Source organism: Hemitrygon akajei, chromosome 1 (genome assembly GCF_048418815.1).
Source record: "Hemitrygon akajei chromosome 1, sHemAka1.3, whole genome shotgun sequence".
Taxonomy (NCBI): domain Eukaryota; kingdom Metazoa; phylum Chordata; class Chondrichthyes; order Myliobatiformes; family Dasyatidae; genus Hemitrygon; species Hemitrygon akajei.
The window spans coordinates 64,694,606-64,711,398 of NC_133124.1; the positions used below are offsets into that span (position 1 = coordinate 64,694,606).

The window sequence follows — 16,793 nt, forward strand, 5'->3', positions numbered from 1 at the left end:
TGAGGCTTTAAATAAGATGAAATATATCCAATAATAAACTCAATGTTTACCTTATTAACCACAATTATTCTTAATTTGATCAAAGTTCAACTTTTTGCTGTTGAATCTTAATAAATCTTCTTAGCTTTTTGCTGTAAATATTCAGCTATTATTAACTGAATCCATTGATCCCAAAATATTGTTGTTTATTTCTTTTGTATTCAATTAATTTTGATATACCAGCTGCAGACATACAAGGAAGAAAAGCATAAGGAAATTCAGTCTTTAGAATTATCTTTAATTACTCTAGAAATAGAAGCCTGACAGTAAGAGAAATATTACACTATTTTATTCATATTTTGTATTTGGTTGGCCTCTTTGACAGTGAAATGCTTGCTGCCCTCTTGTGGATGTTTAGTCATAAACTAGAAATCACCTAGTATTTATGTACAAATTCGTGATAATGACATCACTATATATTTGTCTATAACATCGAAAGTACTTCTGAATGTGATGCCTATCCAACTTCTTGGTTCATTTTGTCTCTGGCACAGTTTCAGTGTTGCACTGAACTTATGTTGGAAATCCCACATATGGCTCAGTTTGTACCTGAAATAGAAAATTCTGGCTAGGTTTAAGACCTGCTCCACAGACATGAGGACACAGAGAGGTAAATGCAGAATGTGCTTGAATCAGAGATATCATCTTTTATATGGCACACACAGCAAATCAGAATCTCATTTGTTCCTCCAGATGAACTTCAGGTCACAGCCACATTGCTGTTTGAAGGAGTTTGATGTCATTAAACAGATGTTCAAAAAAATCTTCATTGATTTACTGTAGAGTAAATGGGGTTGTTCATTTGTTCATAGAGTAAATGCAAAGAGCATTTTTAAACAAATTTAACAAGCATTTGCTCTCGTTTTTAATGATACACCTTATGGCTGCATATCTTTACAGACTACACTCAAACAATACCAGTGCAAATTCGAACATGGTAAATTGAATCTTAATGAATCTTATCATTTATGAGCTGGCTGCAGTTACACTAGCCAGGAAATGTGCTGGCTGTTATAAAAAATGGTTCACTATCCCTTGGGAGGGAAATGAATTAGCTTAGCAATAAAAACGACAAAGTGAATATTATTATAGATTGAACAGCAATAATATTTGATATCATGAGAAATTATGTGATCTTTAGGAGCACATCTATCTTTCTTTGTTCCATAGCTTGAATTGTAAAGGCAATAGTGAACTACCTTTCACAAAGCAGGGTCTATAACTTCTTTTTCAGCAGACCCTCAGAGTCATGGATGATTTGTTTCTGCTCCAGTTTCAGGTTCCAGAGGATTATTTAAATAGGAATCAGAAGGATAAGCTTTATTCTAACATCAGAAAGAATGGTTGATATATAGAATGTACTGGCAGGGAAGGTGGCAGATTCAGATACAATTACTATGTTTAAGAGGCATTTAGATTGGCAATTAAATAGACAAGATTTAGAAGGATGTAGACAAATAAGATTAGTGTAGATGGTCAAAAAGTTGGTATGAGTGTGAAGAAAAAAAAGGCCCTTTTCTGTGTTGTACAACTGAATGACTCGGAGGATTCTGTGGAGATAATCTTTGTGCCAGATCTCCAGTGGCATAGTAAAGAGAAAGAGGGAGAAGAACATATACAGTGATTATTGCAGGTGGTCCAAGTCTCTGAAACATACACAGTGGTGTAGATTTTTGCTGCTTGTTAGATTATGAGTTTTATACTAAATTTTGGCCCTTAGTCTTCAAAACACATTTTGTAGCTGTAGGCTACATGGGCTTATTGGAAACAGTAGCAAATGTTATCAGTATCTTGCTCTGCTAATAGAAGGCTCCTGAAAAATGAAATACGCTTTCTGGGATAAGTTGCATGTGTGTTTGCATACTGCAGCTGAATGACTGAGGCTGAAGTTACCTTGTTGTGGCAGAATAGTGAGATGGACTGAACTGCTTTCCATTTGTCCTGCAAGTTAGTCACACCGCAGAGGGAACCTTGTTAGAAAGTAGGTGCAATATTGCAACAAGATAGGTCAAACTATGATTGAGCGTTACTTGACCCAGCTTGCAATGGGTTTGCATCTGTAGTGGACCACTGGTTGGAATCAACTCTTTACCACGATAATGCAGCAAAGTTCAAAGTAAACTTATTATCAAAGTACATTTATGTCACCATATACAACCTTATGATTTGTTATCTTGAGGGCATACTCAATAAACCTACAGAATAATAATCATTGCAGAATCAATGAAAGACTGCCCAACTTGGGCATTCAACCAAAGAGCAGAAGACAAAAGCATCAAGTATCAAGAACGTGAGATGAAGATTCCATTGGTTGTGGGAACATATCAAATTGAGTGAAATTATCCTCTTTTGTTCAAGAGCCTGATAGTTGAGGAGTAGTAGCTGTTCCTGAACCTGGTAGTGTGAGTCCTAAGGCTCCTGTACCTTCTTCCTGATGGCAGCAATAAAAAGAGAGCATGACCTGGATGGTAAGGGGTCTCTGATGACAAATGTTGCTTTCCTGCAACGACACTCCATGTAGATGTGCTCAGTGGTTAGGAGGACTTAACCCGTAATGATTTGTAGGATTTTCCGTTCCCAGGCATTGGTGCTTCCATACCATGTTTTGATGCAGCCAGTCAATATACTTTTCACTGCTCAGCTATAGAAGTTTGTCAAAGTTTTGGATGCCATTCCAAATCTCTGCAAACTCCTAAGGAAATAGAGGTGCCGCCAGCTATTAGACTGGGGGAAAATAGCTGTATCTTTGGAGAGTAAAATAAGTCATGCCTGTTCCCCTGAAATTGTTCAATGCATCAAATCCCTAGGATGTCTACATGCTCAGATAGAAGAGGTGGTGCTGTCCCCAAGTCTCACGTTGGGCATCTTTGCAACAATGTGGAAGACTGAAGACAGTTCAGGATAGGTTTGGAACAGAATTAAAGTGACAGGTAACCGCAAGTTTATGATTAATCTCAGATTTAATGAAAGCATTCTGCAAAACAGGACTCCAAATCTATGGCTGGTTTTTGCAATGTCAAGATGACCACATTATGATCACCAAATGAAATACACCAAACTGGGAAAATATGCAAGCAAATTACTGCTTCATGTGGAAAGAGTATTTGGGTCTCTATAGTAGAAAGATGAGAAATAAGAGTAGCAAATCATAAATTCAAGAGGAGTGGTTAGTGGAGATGGAAGACCAGGCCAGGAAGTTGTGCAAGGAATAGTCCCTCCACAATGCTGGAAGAAGTGTGAGATGGGTCTGGCAGTGGAATTCAACTGAAGGTAGTGAAAATTATGAAAGATGATCTGCAGAATGAAAAGGCAGGTGCAGTGAAAGAGCACAGTGAGAACCCTATGCTTGTTATGTCCATGAGGGGAATTGGCGAGACCAGAGTTTATGAAACAAGAGGTGAAATCCTGTTATCAATGGTAGAAGGGGAAACCATAAATAATGAAAGAGTCTTAAAAGCATTTGTTCTAATTTGAGTATTAGAAAGCTTTGAGAAAAGGCCATTCAGCACAATATCGCTTGCCAACTTTCTATTCTCATACTGTGTTGAAATAACTAGAGCTTAAATTTGGAAGTTTTGTTTTATAAAAAGGTACTACTCTCAACTACACAACTAGGTAGTTTATTCCATGTGTCCACAGCTCTGTGTAAAGAAATGCTTCCTAATGTTAATCTGAAATCTCCCTTTAGACAGTCTCCACCTATGGCCCAGTGTCCTCATTAATAGATTAATTTTGAAGTAGCTGCTGGCATCCACTTTACTTACACCCTTAATGATTTTGAACACTACTATCATGTCTCCTCTCATTCAACATCTACTTAAGCTAAAAAATTTAATGTTTTCAATCTTTCTTCATTGATCATACAATGCATAGTCTAATAGTTTTTCTCTGAACTCTTTTCAAGTGCCTTCATATGCATCACAAAATATGGAGAGCAAAATTGTACACAGTTCTCAAGGTGTGGCCTCACAAGTGCATTATACAGCTCAAGGAGAGCGTCTCTAGACTTGAACACCACTGAGCGAATTACATAGCTCAACATTCTGTTAAGTCTTCCTAATCGCTTCTGTATATTGTCTAGTTGTTGATAGTGATGATTCCACCAGGACACCCAAATTAGTCTCATACAGTGCAATTTCTAACTCAAGACCCCCACCCCCCATTGCATATTTGTAACTAACATTTCTACTTCCTGTATGCAATATTTTACATCTACTTACATTAACTTTCATCTGCCACTTCTCTGCTCACATCTGGTTTTTTTAGATCTAACTGTAGTGATTCTGCTGCCTGAGTGTTATTAGCCCATCTCCCCAATGTTGTATCATCTGCAGACTTTACTAGCTTATCTGTTATGTGCTTATCCAAATCATTAATGCAAATTAAAATTCAGCAGCAGGCCCAAAACTGATCCCTGCGGAACCCCACTTTTAACATCTTCTATGAGTGAAAATGTTCCTCTCACCATAACCTTGTTTTCTGTTTTTGAGCCAAATCAGCTTGCAGTCACACAGCTTGCCTGAATCCCTACCTCCTATAATTTGATTATTGACCTCTTGTGGGGTACCTTTTCAAAAGCCTTCTGAAAGTTCAAGTAAATAACATCAACTGCTCTATTGTTATCATAAATTTTAGTTGCTTCCTCATAGAACTCCAGCATATTAGTAAAACATGATTTCCCCTTTCTGAACCCATGTTGGCTTTCTGCTAACATGCCTGTTCTTAAATTCTGCTTTTCCATCTCACTCTTTACCAATGCTTGCTCTTTAGAAGAGACAAAACACAAGAGAAATTGGGATAATGAAATAGAATCCTTTTAAGAAGCAGAAAAACTGAAGGAGTAGCTGGGATTATAATACTTACCGACACTATCTATCTGCTGACAGAGGTAGAAAAGTCAGAAAAGGAAAGAGAAGAGGCAGAAATGGGCTATGTGAAAGTGGGGACAGCATGAAAAATTGGTAGGAAAACTAAAGTGTTCAAAATCTGAAATGTGCAGGAAGCAACACAAATACAGATAGCTTTTTATTAATACAATATATAAAAAAATAGCAAGGGAGGAGTCCTGATTAGGTCTTAAAAATGGGATTGCTCACTGAAAAGAAATGCACAGTTTTGTGTTGGATAAGCTCCATGGAGAAAGTGTGTGACATTGAAGTTGTTGAATATGAATGAATTTAACTCTGATAAGCAAAGAGTGGGAGTAAAAGGGACCTTTTCAGAATGGCAGGCAGTGACTAGTGGGGTACTGCAAGGCTCAGTGCTGGGACCCCAGTTGTTTACGATATATATTAATGATTTAGACGAGGGAATTAAATGCAGCATCTCCAAGTTTGCAGATGACACGAAGCTGGGCGGCGGTGTTAGCTGTGAGGAAGATGCAGGGTGACTTGGATAGGTTAGGTGAGTGGGCAAATTCATGGCAGATGCAATTTAATGTGGATAAATGTGAGGTTATCCACTTTGGTTGCAAGAACAGGGAAACAGATTATTATCTGAACGGTGGCCGATTAGGAAAAGGGGAGATGCAACGGGACCTGGGTGTCATTGTACACCAGTCATTGAAGGTGGGCATGCAGGTACAGCAGGCGGTGAAAAAGGCAAATGGTATGTTGGCATTCATAGCAAAAGGATTTGAGTACAGGAGCAGGGAGGTTCTACTGCAGTTGTACAAGGCCTTGGTGAGACTGCACCTAGAATATTGTGTGCAGTTTTGGTCCCCTAATCTGAGGAAAGACATTCTTGCCATAGAGGGAGTACAGAGAAGGTTCACCAGATTGATTCCTGGGATGGCAGGACTTTCATATGAAGAAAGACTGGATTGACTAGGCTTATACTCACTGGAATTTAGAAGATTGAGGGGGCATCTTATTGAAACGTATAAAATTCTAAAGGGATTGGACAGGCTAGATGCAGGAAGATTGTTTCCGATGTTGGGGAAGTCCAGAACGAGGGGTCACAGTTTAAGGATAAAGGGGAAGCCTTTTAGGACCGAGATGAGGAAAAACTTCTTCACACAGAGAGTGGTGAATCTGTGGAATTCTCTGCCACAGGAAACAGTTGAGGCCGGTTCATTGGCTATATTTAAGAGGAAGTTAGATATGGCCCTTGTGGCTAAAGGGATCGGGGGTATGGAGAGAAAGCAGGTACAGGGTTCTGAGTTGGATGATCAGCCATGATCATACTGAATGGTGGTGCCGGCTCGAAGGGCCAAATGGCCTACTCCTGCACCTATTTTCTATGTTTCTATGATAAAGGAGAATGGTGCTAACTGGGAGTGGATTTGCCTCTGTTCTCCATTTCTGTCACGTGTAGGGCAGTGGTGTAGCTACTGCCTCACAGCTCATGCTAACTCAATCAATCCACATATGCTACCTGACCAGCTTGGTGTATTTGGCTTTTGTTCAGCTTTTATTGTGGACTCCCAGCATCTGAAGCATTCTATATTGTATTAGCATGAATACATATGGGATGGAAAGTGAATTTTACAGTATAAACTAGATGAATAGTAACCAGCTTCAGGGAAGTACTGTGCTTGATTAATGCTAGGAATTTCAGTTGTGAGGAGTTCTGCGCAGGAAGTTATGTTGCAACTATTAGATTATTTATAATTGCAGTAAATCAGTATGTGTTAAGCAGAGAAAATTCCATCCTGAGCAGTAAAAGCCTGAAGTAGTATAGATCTGAATTGAGACCACAAGACATAGAAGCAGAATTAGGCCATCTGGCCCATCAAGTCTGTTCTGCCATTCAATCATGTATGATTTTTTTTCCTTCTCCTCAACCCCAGTTCCTGGCCTTCTCCCTGTAACCTTTGATGCCATGCCAATCAAGAACCTATCAATCTCTGCCTTAAATACATCCAACGACCTGGCCACCACAGCTGCATGTGCCAATAAATTCCACAAATTCCCCACCCTTTGGCTGAAGAAATTTCTCTGCATCTCTGTTTTGAAAGGGAGCCACTCTATCCTGAGGCTGTGACCTCTTGTCCCAGACTCTCCCATCATGGGAAACATCCTTTCCACATCTACACTGTATGAGATTCCCACCCACCCCCACCAATCCTTCTGAATTCCAGTGAGTACAGACCCATCAAACATTACTCGTATGATAACCCTTTCATTCCTGGAACCTTTTCTGGACCTTCTCCAATGTCAGCACGTCTTTTCTAAGATGAGGGCCCCAAAACTGTTCACAATATGCAAGGTGAGGTCTCACCAGTGCCTTATAAAGCCTCAGCATCACATCCTTGCTCTTGTATTTAGACCTCTTGAAATAAAGGCTAACATGGCTTTTCTCACCACCGACTCAACCTGCAAGTTAACTTTCAGGGTATTCTGTACAAGGACTGCCAAGTCCCTCTGCATCTCAGATTCCTGAATTTTCTCCCCATTTAGAAAATAGTCTGCACATTTATTTCTACTACCAAAGTGCATGACCATGCATTTTCCAACATTGTATTTAATTTGCCACTTTCTTGCCCATTCTCCTAATTGGTCTAAGGCCTTCTGCATCCTACCTGTTTCCTCAACACTACCTACTCTTCCACCAATCTTCATATCATTTACAAACTGTCAGGGTCCAGTCCGGTCCGTAATCCGTGTTCCGGGTCTCGATCCGGTCTGAAGGCTCCGGACTCCGGGTCCTGCGGTTGTCCCTCCCATCACCCGTGATCTAGTTAGGACCCTCCTGGCTCAAGGAGGCACACCTGTAACTCATTGAGCTGCAGGTGTTTATAAGGGGCCTTGGGACTGGGACCAGGCAGGTGGTCGTTTTGTTCTGTTTCCTGCTCTCCACCGGCTCCGAACCCTTCTCTGCATTCTGTTATCCTGCCCAGGCTCAGATCTACTCCTCATCGTGCTTCTCTGCCCTGTACCAGTACTGCCAGGTTGGTCCTCTCCCCCACCTTTCTTCCCATGCACTGGTCCCGCTTCTCCGCTCGTTTGTGTTCTTCGCGCAGTCGCGCTGTCTGCCGGCCTTTCTCAATTTTCCTGTTATCATGACTGTTGTGTTGGTCACCCTGGACCTATGCTCATTCCTATCCCTTGCCTCCATCGGGCAGGTCCGGCCGACCTGCCGCTGCCCGGTGGGGGTTCTGCCCGTTCCTATCCTTTGCCTCCGTCGGGCAGGCCCGGCGGGGGTTCTGCCCCATCCTCCTCTTCCACCCGAACCCTGGGATTGTGCCCCGCACCCACCTAGGGTTTCGTGTCTTTCCCAGACCTCCGGTGTTTCCGCCTGGGAGGCGGCCCTACCCGGGACATATGCGGCCCACCCAGGGAGGGCTCTCCGCCAGCTTATCTAGCCACCTAGACCTGTCTGCCTGTCTGTCTGCCTGAACCCCGGGGACCTGTCTGCCTGCCTGAACCCCAGGAGCCCGCTCCGCTCTGCCTGCCTGAACTCTATCTACCTGAACCCCAGCTCTACCCTTAAATGCCACGGCATCCCCATCCTGTCCTCCCCCTAGTACTTCAGTGTCTGCGTCCTGCGTTTGGGTCCATCCGGCCGCGTTCCTGACACAAACTTGGCAAGAAAGCCATCTATTCCATCATCTAAATCATTGATATGCAGCATAAAAACAAGTGGTGACAACACCAACCCCTGTGGAACACCACTAGTCACTGGTACCCAACCAGAAAATGATCCTTTTATTCCCACTCGTTGCCTCCTACAAATCAGCCAATGCTCTGACCATGTTAGTAACTTTCCTGTAATACCATGGGCTCTTAACTTGGTAAGCAGCCTCATGTGTGGCACCTTGTCAAACGCCTTCTGAAAATCCAAATATATAACATCAACTGCATCCTCTTTATCTATCCTACTTGCAATCTCCTCAAAGAATTCCAACAAGTTCGTCAGACAGTATTTTCCCTGAAGAAAACCATGCTGACTTTGTACTATCTTGTCCTGTATCACCAAGTACTCCAAAGTACTCCATCACCTCATTCTTAACAATTGACTAACATCTTCCCAACTGCTGAGGTTGGGCTAACTGGTCTATAATTTCCTTTCTGCTGCCTTCCTCCTTTCTTAAAGAGTATAGTGACATTTGCAATTTTCCAGTTCTCTGGCACTATGCCAGGGTCCAATGATTTCTGAAAGATCATTTCTAATGCTACCTCTTTCAGAGCCCTAGGGTGCAGTTCATCTGGTCTGGGTGACTTGTGTACCTTTAGCTCTTTCAGCTTTGTGAGCACCTTCTCTCTTGTATTAGTAACTGCACACACTACAACATCAGGCATACTGCTAGTGTCTTCCACAGTGAAGACTGATGCAAAAGAAAAAGAATAAGAAAAAGTCACTAGTTCTGATTCCATAGCACTACTGCAAGCTGTTGTCGTCACCTCCCTACTTATAAAATTGAGAGACTGGGGCATGGAGGCAAACAATTTGCCCAGTTTATTGAAACACAATTTATTTGTAGACAGCACTCAGGAGAAGTAAAGTCTGCACATCTGGAAATTACCCAGAAGCGATTTTGAAATGGTTTGAAAACAATTTTTTGTCTGCATTAGTGACCATTGTTCTTCAGTATCAGGCATAGCCTTGGAATCACACATATACATCAAACAACTGCACCGTTTTGTAACTGGGGAATTCAGCCAGTAAACAAACATTGACTAAGTACCAATGTACTGCAGATATGTTCCCAGCACTAGAAGCTTCACTAGAGAATGGCAAGTAGTTTGGATTAGAAAGTTACAACTAAATTCAACACGAGAATGGTGAGCCTATACACTGTTCATATTTAGTAAAAATACCCAAGATCCAAAAATATAATAGGCCATAGCCTATACAGAATTGAGGATGCTCTGGAGATTAGAAACCCTACAGCCCAGAAGGTTACAAGCCAGTTTTGTTTATCTCCCACCCCCAATTATTAACTTAATTATCTCCATGTCATTTGGTACCCAATGAGCAGTCATGCTCTCCAGATTAAAAATATTCTTTATACTAGAATACAGTATTATCATGTATAATACCTTATGCACAATTGGCCTTTACCTTCAGCTCATCTGCCTCTATGAAGCCACTATGATCTTCATCATACCTTCGCCAAGTCTGAAAAAAAGCAGTTTAACTCATTTGTAATAAAAAGCAACAATTGTTAAGTATAGCAATTTGTTTAGTTTCCTTTATTGAAGGAGATTAAATATTTGTCCAGTAATTTTGTATACAGAACAAATTTGATGAATTTAGATTTTTTTTTTTTGATTTTGCTCTAAAATATTAGGGTCATACAATGAAACACAAGCCTTTTGTTTTTGTCCATGCTAATTATCAAGTATCCATTTCTACTAATCATACTTAACAGTACTTGGTCTGTAGTTTTCCATTGCCCTAGTGATTCAGATGCCCCATCCAGATAATTTAAATGCTGCCTGATGACCTGGCTCCACTGTCTTCTTTGACAGTGCATTTCAGATTGTGACCATGCTCAGAGCTTAAAAAGCTTCTATTGATCCACTATTACTCTTTATCTCAAGCATATATTCTGTAGTTTATGTGACTCCATTCTTAGTATTCTATCTTTGCTTCTTACAATTTAGTATACATTTCTCAGGCTGCCCCCTCCTGCATTCCAAGGAAAGCAAACCCAGTGCTTCCAGTCCCTCCTCATAGCTGAGGCATTCCATACCAGACATCATTAGCGATTCTCCTCTGTACCCTCTCCAGTGAAATAATATCCTTTTTATAGTTTGATAACCAGACTGTTTGCAATACTCAATTTAATACAAATTTGTTTGCTGGCTCATACAAGTTGCATCCATACTTTTGAGAAAATCAAGCTCTCCTGCTGCTGCTAGTATTTTATAGAGTTGTCTGCCGAAAGGTGATAGAGAAATGTCAGAACATTTTTCATGCCTGTGACATTTGTTTCTCCATCCCCAAAGAGATCAAGTTATTATCTGTCTGGCACTACCCTGTTCAATGCGACTCAAGCCTCAAATTTAAATTTATACCCATTATAGGCTTTGATAAAATGTAAACCAACAGCATTAAAACTATACATTTCCTAAAAGTCTCAGATATCCTGACCTGCTCCAACTCAGTATTGCATGCCAATCTCTCAGTTTCACTGCCCCAAACTAGAGCCTTGCTTACAATACTTGGGATCAAATTTGATTTAAAACTTATCACTGCAAAACTTTTTTTAGCGACTGCATATAGACAATAGACTGTAGGTGCAGGAGTAGGCCATTTGGCCCTTCTAGCCAGCACTGCCATTCACTGTCATCATGGCTGATCATACACAATCAGTACCCCGTTCCTGCCCTCTCCCCATATCCTTTGACCCCGCTTTCTATAAGAGCTCTATCTAACTCTCTCTTGAATGCATCCAGAGACTTGGCCTCCACTGCCTTCTGGGGCAGACCATTCCACATATCCACCACTCTCTGGGTGAAAAAGTTTTTCCGCATCTCTGTTCTAAATGGCCTACCCCTTATTCTTAAACTGTGGCCTCTAGTTCTGGACTCACCCATCAGCGGGAACATGCTTCCTGCCTCCAGTGTGTCCAATCCCTTAATAATCTTATATGTTTCAATCAGATCCCCTCTCATCCTTCTAAATTCCAGTGTATTATACTATATGTATATTATATTCCAGTATACATTCCAATCTTGGTATTGTTCCTGCATCTTGACATTCCTTTCGATTTTTGTCTGTACAGAATCAGTCAATATTAACCAGCATGCAAAAATGTTCTATTTTTGCTAATGCTACAATTGGTTTTAAGCAGTTTCATGTAGTAGCAAAAAAAAAATCACCAAATACAAAATTATGTAATTTTGTGTACAGTTATCTATCTTGAGCAAAAATATCTTATTTTGCACCATTAAAATAGCATAAAAACTCAATAGTAGACTATTAATAGTGTATAAAACACAAAAATCTTTATATATCCATGATATGAAAATAAAACTGTATAATTTATAGCAAAGATGCCAAGTAATTTATTTCACAATTCCAATAAATGTCTCATAGGTAGGTATTTCACACAGGCATGTCTTAATTCAAATTTATGATATATTGTTGCATACTTTATTATAACATCTATAAAAATTCAAGCATCACTCAAAACACTTTTTAATACAAGTAACTTAAATATTTCAAAAAATATTTTGAGTATTGTGGAGTGATAATATCTAGATTTTGGAGAGCAAACAACATTGAACTTCTACTGAGCAAATATATTCTAAAATATGATTAGAGTGACCATCTGATTTCTATCAATCACTGGACAAGGACATGGATACCTCAATAAATTCTGTGCTTGATTTTAATTGTTGCCGAAAGAACAAGAAGAAGTTTTCTTCTGTTGGCAGAATCTGAAGAAGCTAGAAAAATAATATACTGGTTAACACTGTTTTCTAACTCATCATTGACATTACTGATTAATATTTTATCTTTTTTTTAAAAAGAGAATCCTATTACAAATTAATTCCCCAATTTCCTGCTATGCTTTTGTGCCTTCCTCTTATCATTACTAGATGATAAACAATTACTCTAGCTTTCAGCTACCATGCATCAGTAATCAGGAAAGAAAAGGGAAATCTAAATACATTTTGATTAAGTCATTGGCTAAACTTGCAAGCTTCAAGAATTTGTCAGCCTGCAGATAGGCTCTCCTTTCACTTAAGGCACTTTTAGCATCCCTGCACAGATTGACTCCTGATCTTCCCAGATTACTAAGTATGAACCAAGCAACGCATGCAAGATGCTGGGGGACCTCAGCAGTTCAAGTAGCATCGATGGAAAAAAGCACAGTCATCGTTTCAGGCTGAGACCTTTCAGCAGGACTGGATGGTTTCAATACATCATAATCATTGTTACACTGAAGAATTTATCTAGCCAGTCATGATTGGCATATACTGAAGAGTTGTTGTATTGTCTTGGCAACACAGCTGATCTAGGAAGCACACACTCACGCACTTCCATCGTGATATTATTTAAGTCATCACTTGACATTCAGTTGTGAATTGTTAAATTTACATTAATAACCACAGAACAAGAATAGATTGTGATGCAAAAGCATGTATAATGTTATTTAATTCCTATCATTTAAACTAATTTTCATTTTGCACAGAAGAGCTTTGTAAATTCCTCAAGTATTGATAGAAATCATAGTTGAAACATAATAAAGTAAATATGAAAACATTAGTTTTTTTTTGCATTATGACTGCTGCAGAATAATTGCTTTTGTTTCAACCATTCTTATTATTGTGGATAAATCCCACTTAGCTTTTGATTTAAACTTAAATTGAAAATGGATTTTGAAACTGTTTCTTCTGACACAGGTAATTTTCTTAGAATCAATATCAATCTATGAAAAGTTTTTAATTTGATACTCTAATGTGTTTAAAAGACTATGTTAAGTTTACTGGTTATATTTCTTCTTTAGAACTCTTTTGACAAAATTGTATTGCCTCTCAAAGGGCACAGATGAGGGATCAGCTATTAAGATCATTTCCAAAAATATTCTGCATCCAACTACAATTATGTCCAGGTTGGCTCAGCCTTAAAAGTGGAATTCATCTCTTATGGACAACACTTCTGCTGCTGAATCAACTCAAGAATATAAATTAAATTACAGGCAAAATGTAATTTTCTTTCCAAACTAACTTACTAAACTATCAAGCTGCTGATTCATAAATTTTTGATGAGCTTTTAATGAATATTTCTGGAGCTTATTGTTTTGCAGGCTTCACATTAAGTCAACTTCGCCAAAAGTGAAAGTGAGAAAAGAACTTCTAAATCTGAAATAGCAGATTCATTTAAATGTTTAAAATCAGGATTCATACAAGAGTGCTCCTGGGTGTTTTTATTTCTCCGTGCCATTCTATCACATACCTGTTGACAATGCAATAAGGAAAGTTAATACTTAGCAAATGGTAAATCACCACCCCCACAAATTGATCCTTTTGTACTAATATTAAAAAGTGCAGATAATAACAAGCCAAAGTGCCAAATTTCTCCAAAAAATCTTTCCTAAGCTAGTTTATATTAAATGTGATAAAGTTAATGCAAATGGAGATTCTTACATCTGCCAGTTCGATTTTTCCATCAGCACTCTGATCATACTTCTCCACCAGAGCTTTCACTTCATCAGACAATTCCTAGAATTGATCATGTTAGCGCTGTTACTGAACATTCCTACAAGATTCTCGCCTTTAGCACAACAGAACACACAAGTACACTTTCCAGCACAATAAAGAAATGTGGATGACAACGCATTCTGGTGCTGCGGATAGTTACATAATGTAAAATGAAATCAGCAAAACATTCTAAAATACAGAAAGCAGAAAATGTTCGAAACCGTAAGTCAATCAGCATATTCAGGACCGATTTTATTTTAGTACTCTAACATTCACAGGATTTTGATTTACAATAAGCACTTTCAGTTTATTTACATATTGCAGCGATTAATGTCTTACTTTACATCAAAATCTTCGAGTTAACTACTTTAAATCCATATTGCTTGTGAATGCTCAATATTACACCATTATATGCAGAACTGATTTTCTTAAAAGTTTAATTTGTGAATATTGCTGTACCTCACTCCTCAGAGGAACATTCCCTTTATCATTAAATTGTAATTAACCCACGAACTTATTGCCCATTACCGTAGTTGAGACCTATCCCAGATTACCTATTGTATATGATAATTATTTTCAGGGAAATAAAACAAATGCTCATGAAGGACAGAAGAGCGAATCAAGAATTGGAGATAGTAATCAAAACTAGAGCATTTTAGGAGTATTATATAATGGTCCATAATTGCCACCAGTGAGATCCGTCGTCAGGCAATATCAGTAATAATGCCCGCGTGCCCTTTTACAAGAAGCCCGTAGTCAAGGAAACAGCGGTGTAGCAATCAGCCAACTTTTGACACTACGGTATCTATCACATCTGTGATAGATCTTAGTAATTTATATAGTCGTGTTTCACTGTTAACAACCTGCTGATACATAGAATATCATTGTGAGCTAACATTTCATTAATTTATAAACTTAGTATCGCAAGTTCTTTAATTACGAGGAAAACAAGCCTCCCAAGTAAACTATATTGAATTACATATGGTGTGCAAGTATTTTACATATAATCGCCTTTGAAACACCGAGTGAATGAAACTCACGAATTTCAGCAGAAGCGACTCAATCTAAAAACTGCCTGAGGAGGAGCCAGAGAGAAAGAATAGCCATTAATTTGTGGCTCAACCAGATCTCACTATTTGCGCCTGGATAAGGGAGAAAGGCAGCAGATCTTGGGTGGAATCTAGAGTCCCAATGCAATCAATTGTTAAATGTTCAGCCCGGTGCTTGGGCATTTCCGACAGATACATTAGTGAAACCACCGAGGAAGCTTGCGGGAATAATAAACAATTTAATTCACTTTTGCATTTCTTATCTCTTTCAGAAGCGGAAATAGTTTCTACAGGTATTTGGTTTTTGCATCTGTAAACTGTTCAGAAAGTCATCCCAAGAATGCAAAATCCAGACATTAATAAATTGACAGCTAGTTTATTACCGATTGAATTCTGTTCTTCGGCCACTATAATTCGGTTCTACATGAGTTTATTCCATTGTCGTTGTTATTTAACACTTACTAAGCCAACGCCTTTTCGAGCTTGTTGGAGTTCTCCAATGAAGTTCTGCAGTTCTCTCCCATCAATATAACCATGACCTAAAATAGTAAGCCACACTTTTATTGATAATAAAGTTTCGTACTTGGAGTCATACATTGTCCCCTGCCCCCAGATCAAAACCGCTTATCGGTCCTAGTGTGATTCCATTCGCTTCGCCCTACATTTCCATTAGCTCTCCCCAGATTGTCCCCTTCACCTACGCTGCCGTGGTAATTTGCACTTACCAACCCCAATCAAGTTAGAATTGGATATATTACTCACTTTAATCCAATTTCCATTTTAGAATTTGACTTCTAAAAATACAGATATTTCATCAATTTTTATAAAAACATTTGTTCAAACATTATGCACAATTGGATGGAAGTTCTTGTGAACAGATGTAAAAGCATTCATCTTACACAATACCACACGGGCCAATTCAATGCTCTTTTGCAGAAAGTCAGAATTACCAGCATTATCATAGTGGTGCCAAATTTCCAAAAACTGCGAGGTCGAGTCTTCAATCCCTTGCAGGTAAAGGTTGTGCATGTCCGCCATGGTCGCTTGGTGCTGCCCCTAGTTACCAGTGCGCCGGAGGTTTGGAGCCGCACACTACCTTCCTTCCACTGCCAACTTCAATCTGAGCCACGCTTGCCGGCTCGCGCCCTCTAAATGCAGCTCGTGCGCGATTGCCCAGCCCTCCGTGCTCACTGCGCACGCGCCGCCATTTCCACCCGGCGGCTACCATTCGGCGGGCAGGTGAGAGGAAGGGGACCGCTTCCAAGGCGAAAGGTGCCGGGCGTTCACAGCATGGACTAGTGTGTAGAGGCAAAGGTTTGTAAACATGCGCCTCGTTAAATGCACAGGAATGTGATTCTTCTTAGGTATTTTTCCAGATTAAACAAAAAGAGCAATGCCTATTAGTAACTATTGACTGTGTGTGTGGGAACAGAGGAGGACGCATTTGATTGTTTACAATTATGTACAAGGGTGGGCGGCGCTGCCAACAGTAACCACTTACTGCTCAGGAAAGCACAGAGATTAACTATTTACCACGTTCACTCTTCATGTGGGAAAGGGCGAATAATATTAAATTCAAAGAAATAGGGAATATATTCCGTTTACT

General features: G+C 39.5%; 1 protein-coding gene across 4 annotated transcripts in view; it reads right to left on the reverse strand.

Annotated features, from left to right (window-relative positions):
* The window catches only part of calb1 (calbindin 1), a 38,496-nt gene extending 21,938 nt beyond the window's left edge, over positions 1–16,558 (reverse strand). Inside the window, exons 1-5 of one of the 4 annotated variants that reach the window (XM_073044511.1) lie at positions 16,138–16,528; positions 15,650–15,726; positions 14,085–14,159; positions 12,300–12,380; positions 10,045–10,101 (exon numbers count right to left, since the gene is read on the reverse strand). In XM_073044511.1, coding sequence (XP_072900612.1) covers positions 10,045–10,101; positions 12,300–12,380; positions 14,085–14,159; positions 15,650–15,726; positions 16,138–16,225 — 378 coding nt within the window. In that variant the 5' untranslated portion in view covers positions 16,226–16,528. Of the gene's footprint in view, positions 1–10,044; positions 10,102–12,299; positions 12,381–14,084; positions 14,160–15,649; positions 15,727–16,137 lie in introns of all 4 variants that reach the window. The other 3 variants (XM_073044519.1, XM_073044523.1, XM_073044528.1) reach the window with 3 other exon arrangements.
* Between the last annotated feature and the right edge of the window lie 235 nt (positions 16,559–16,793).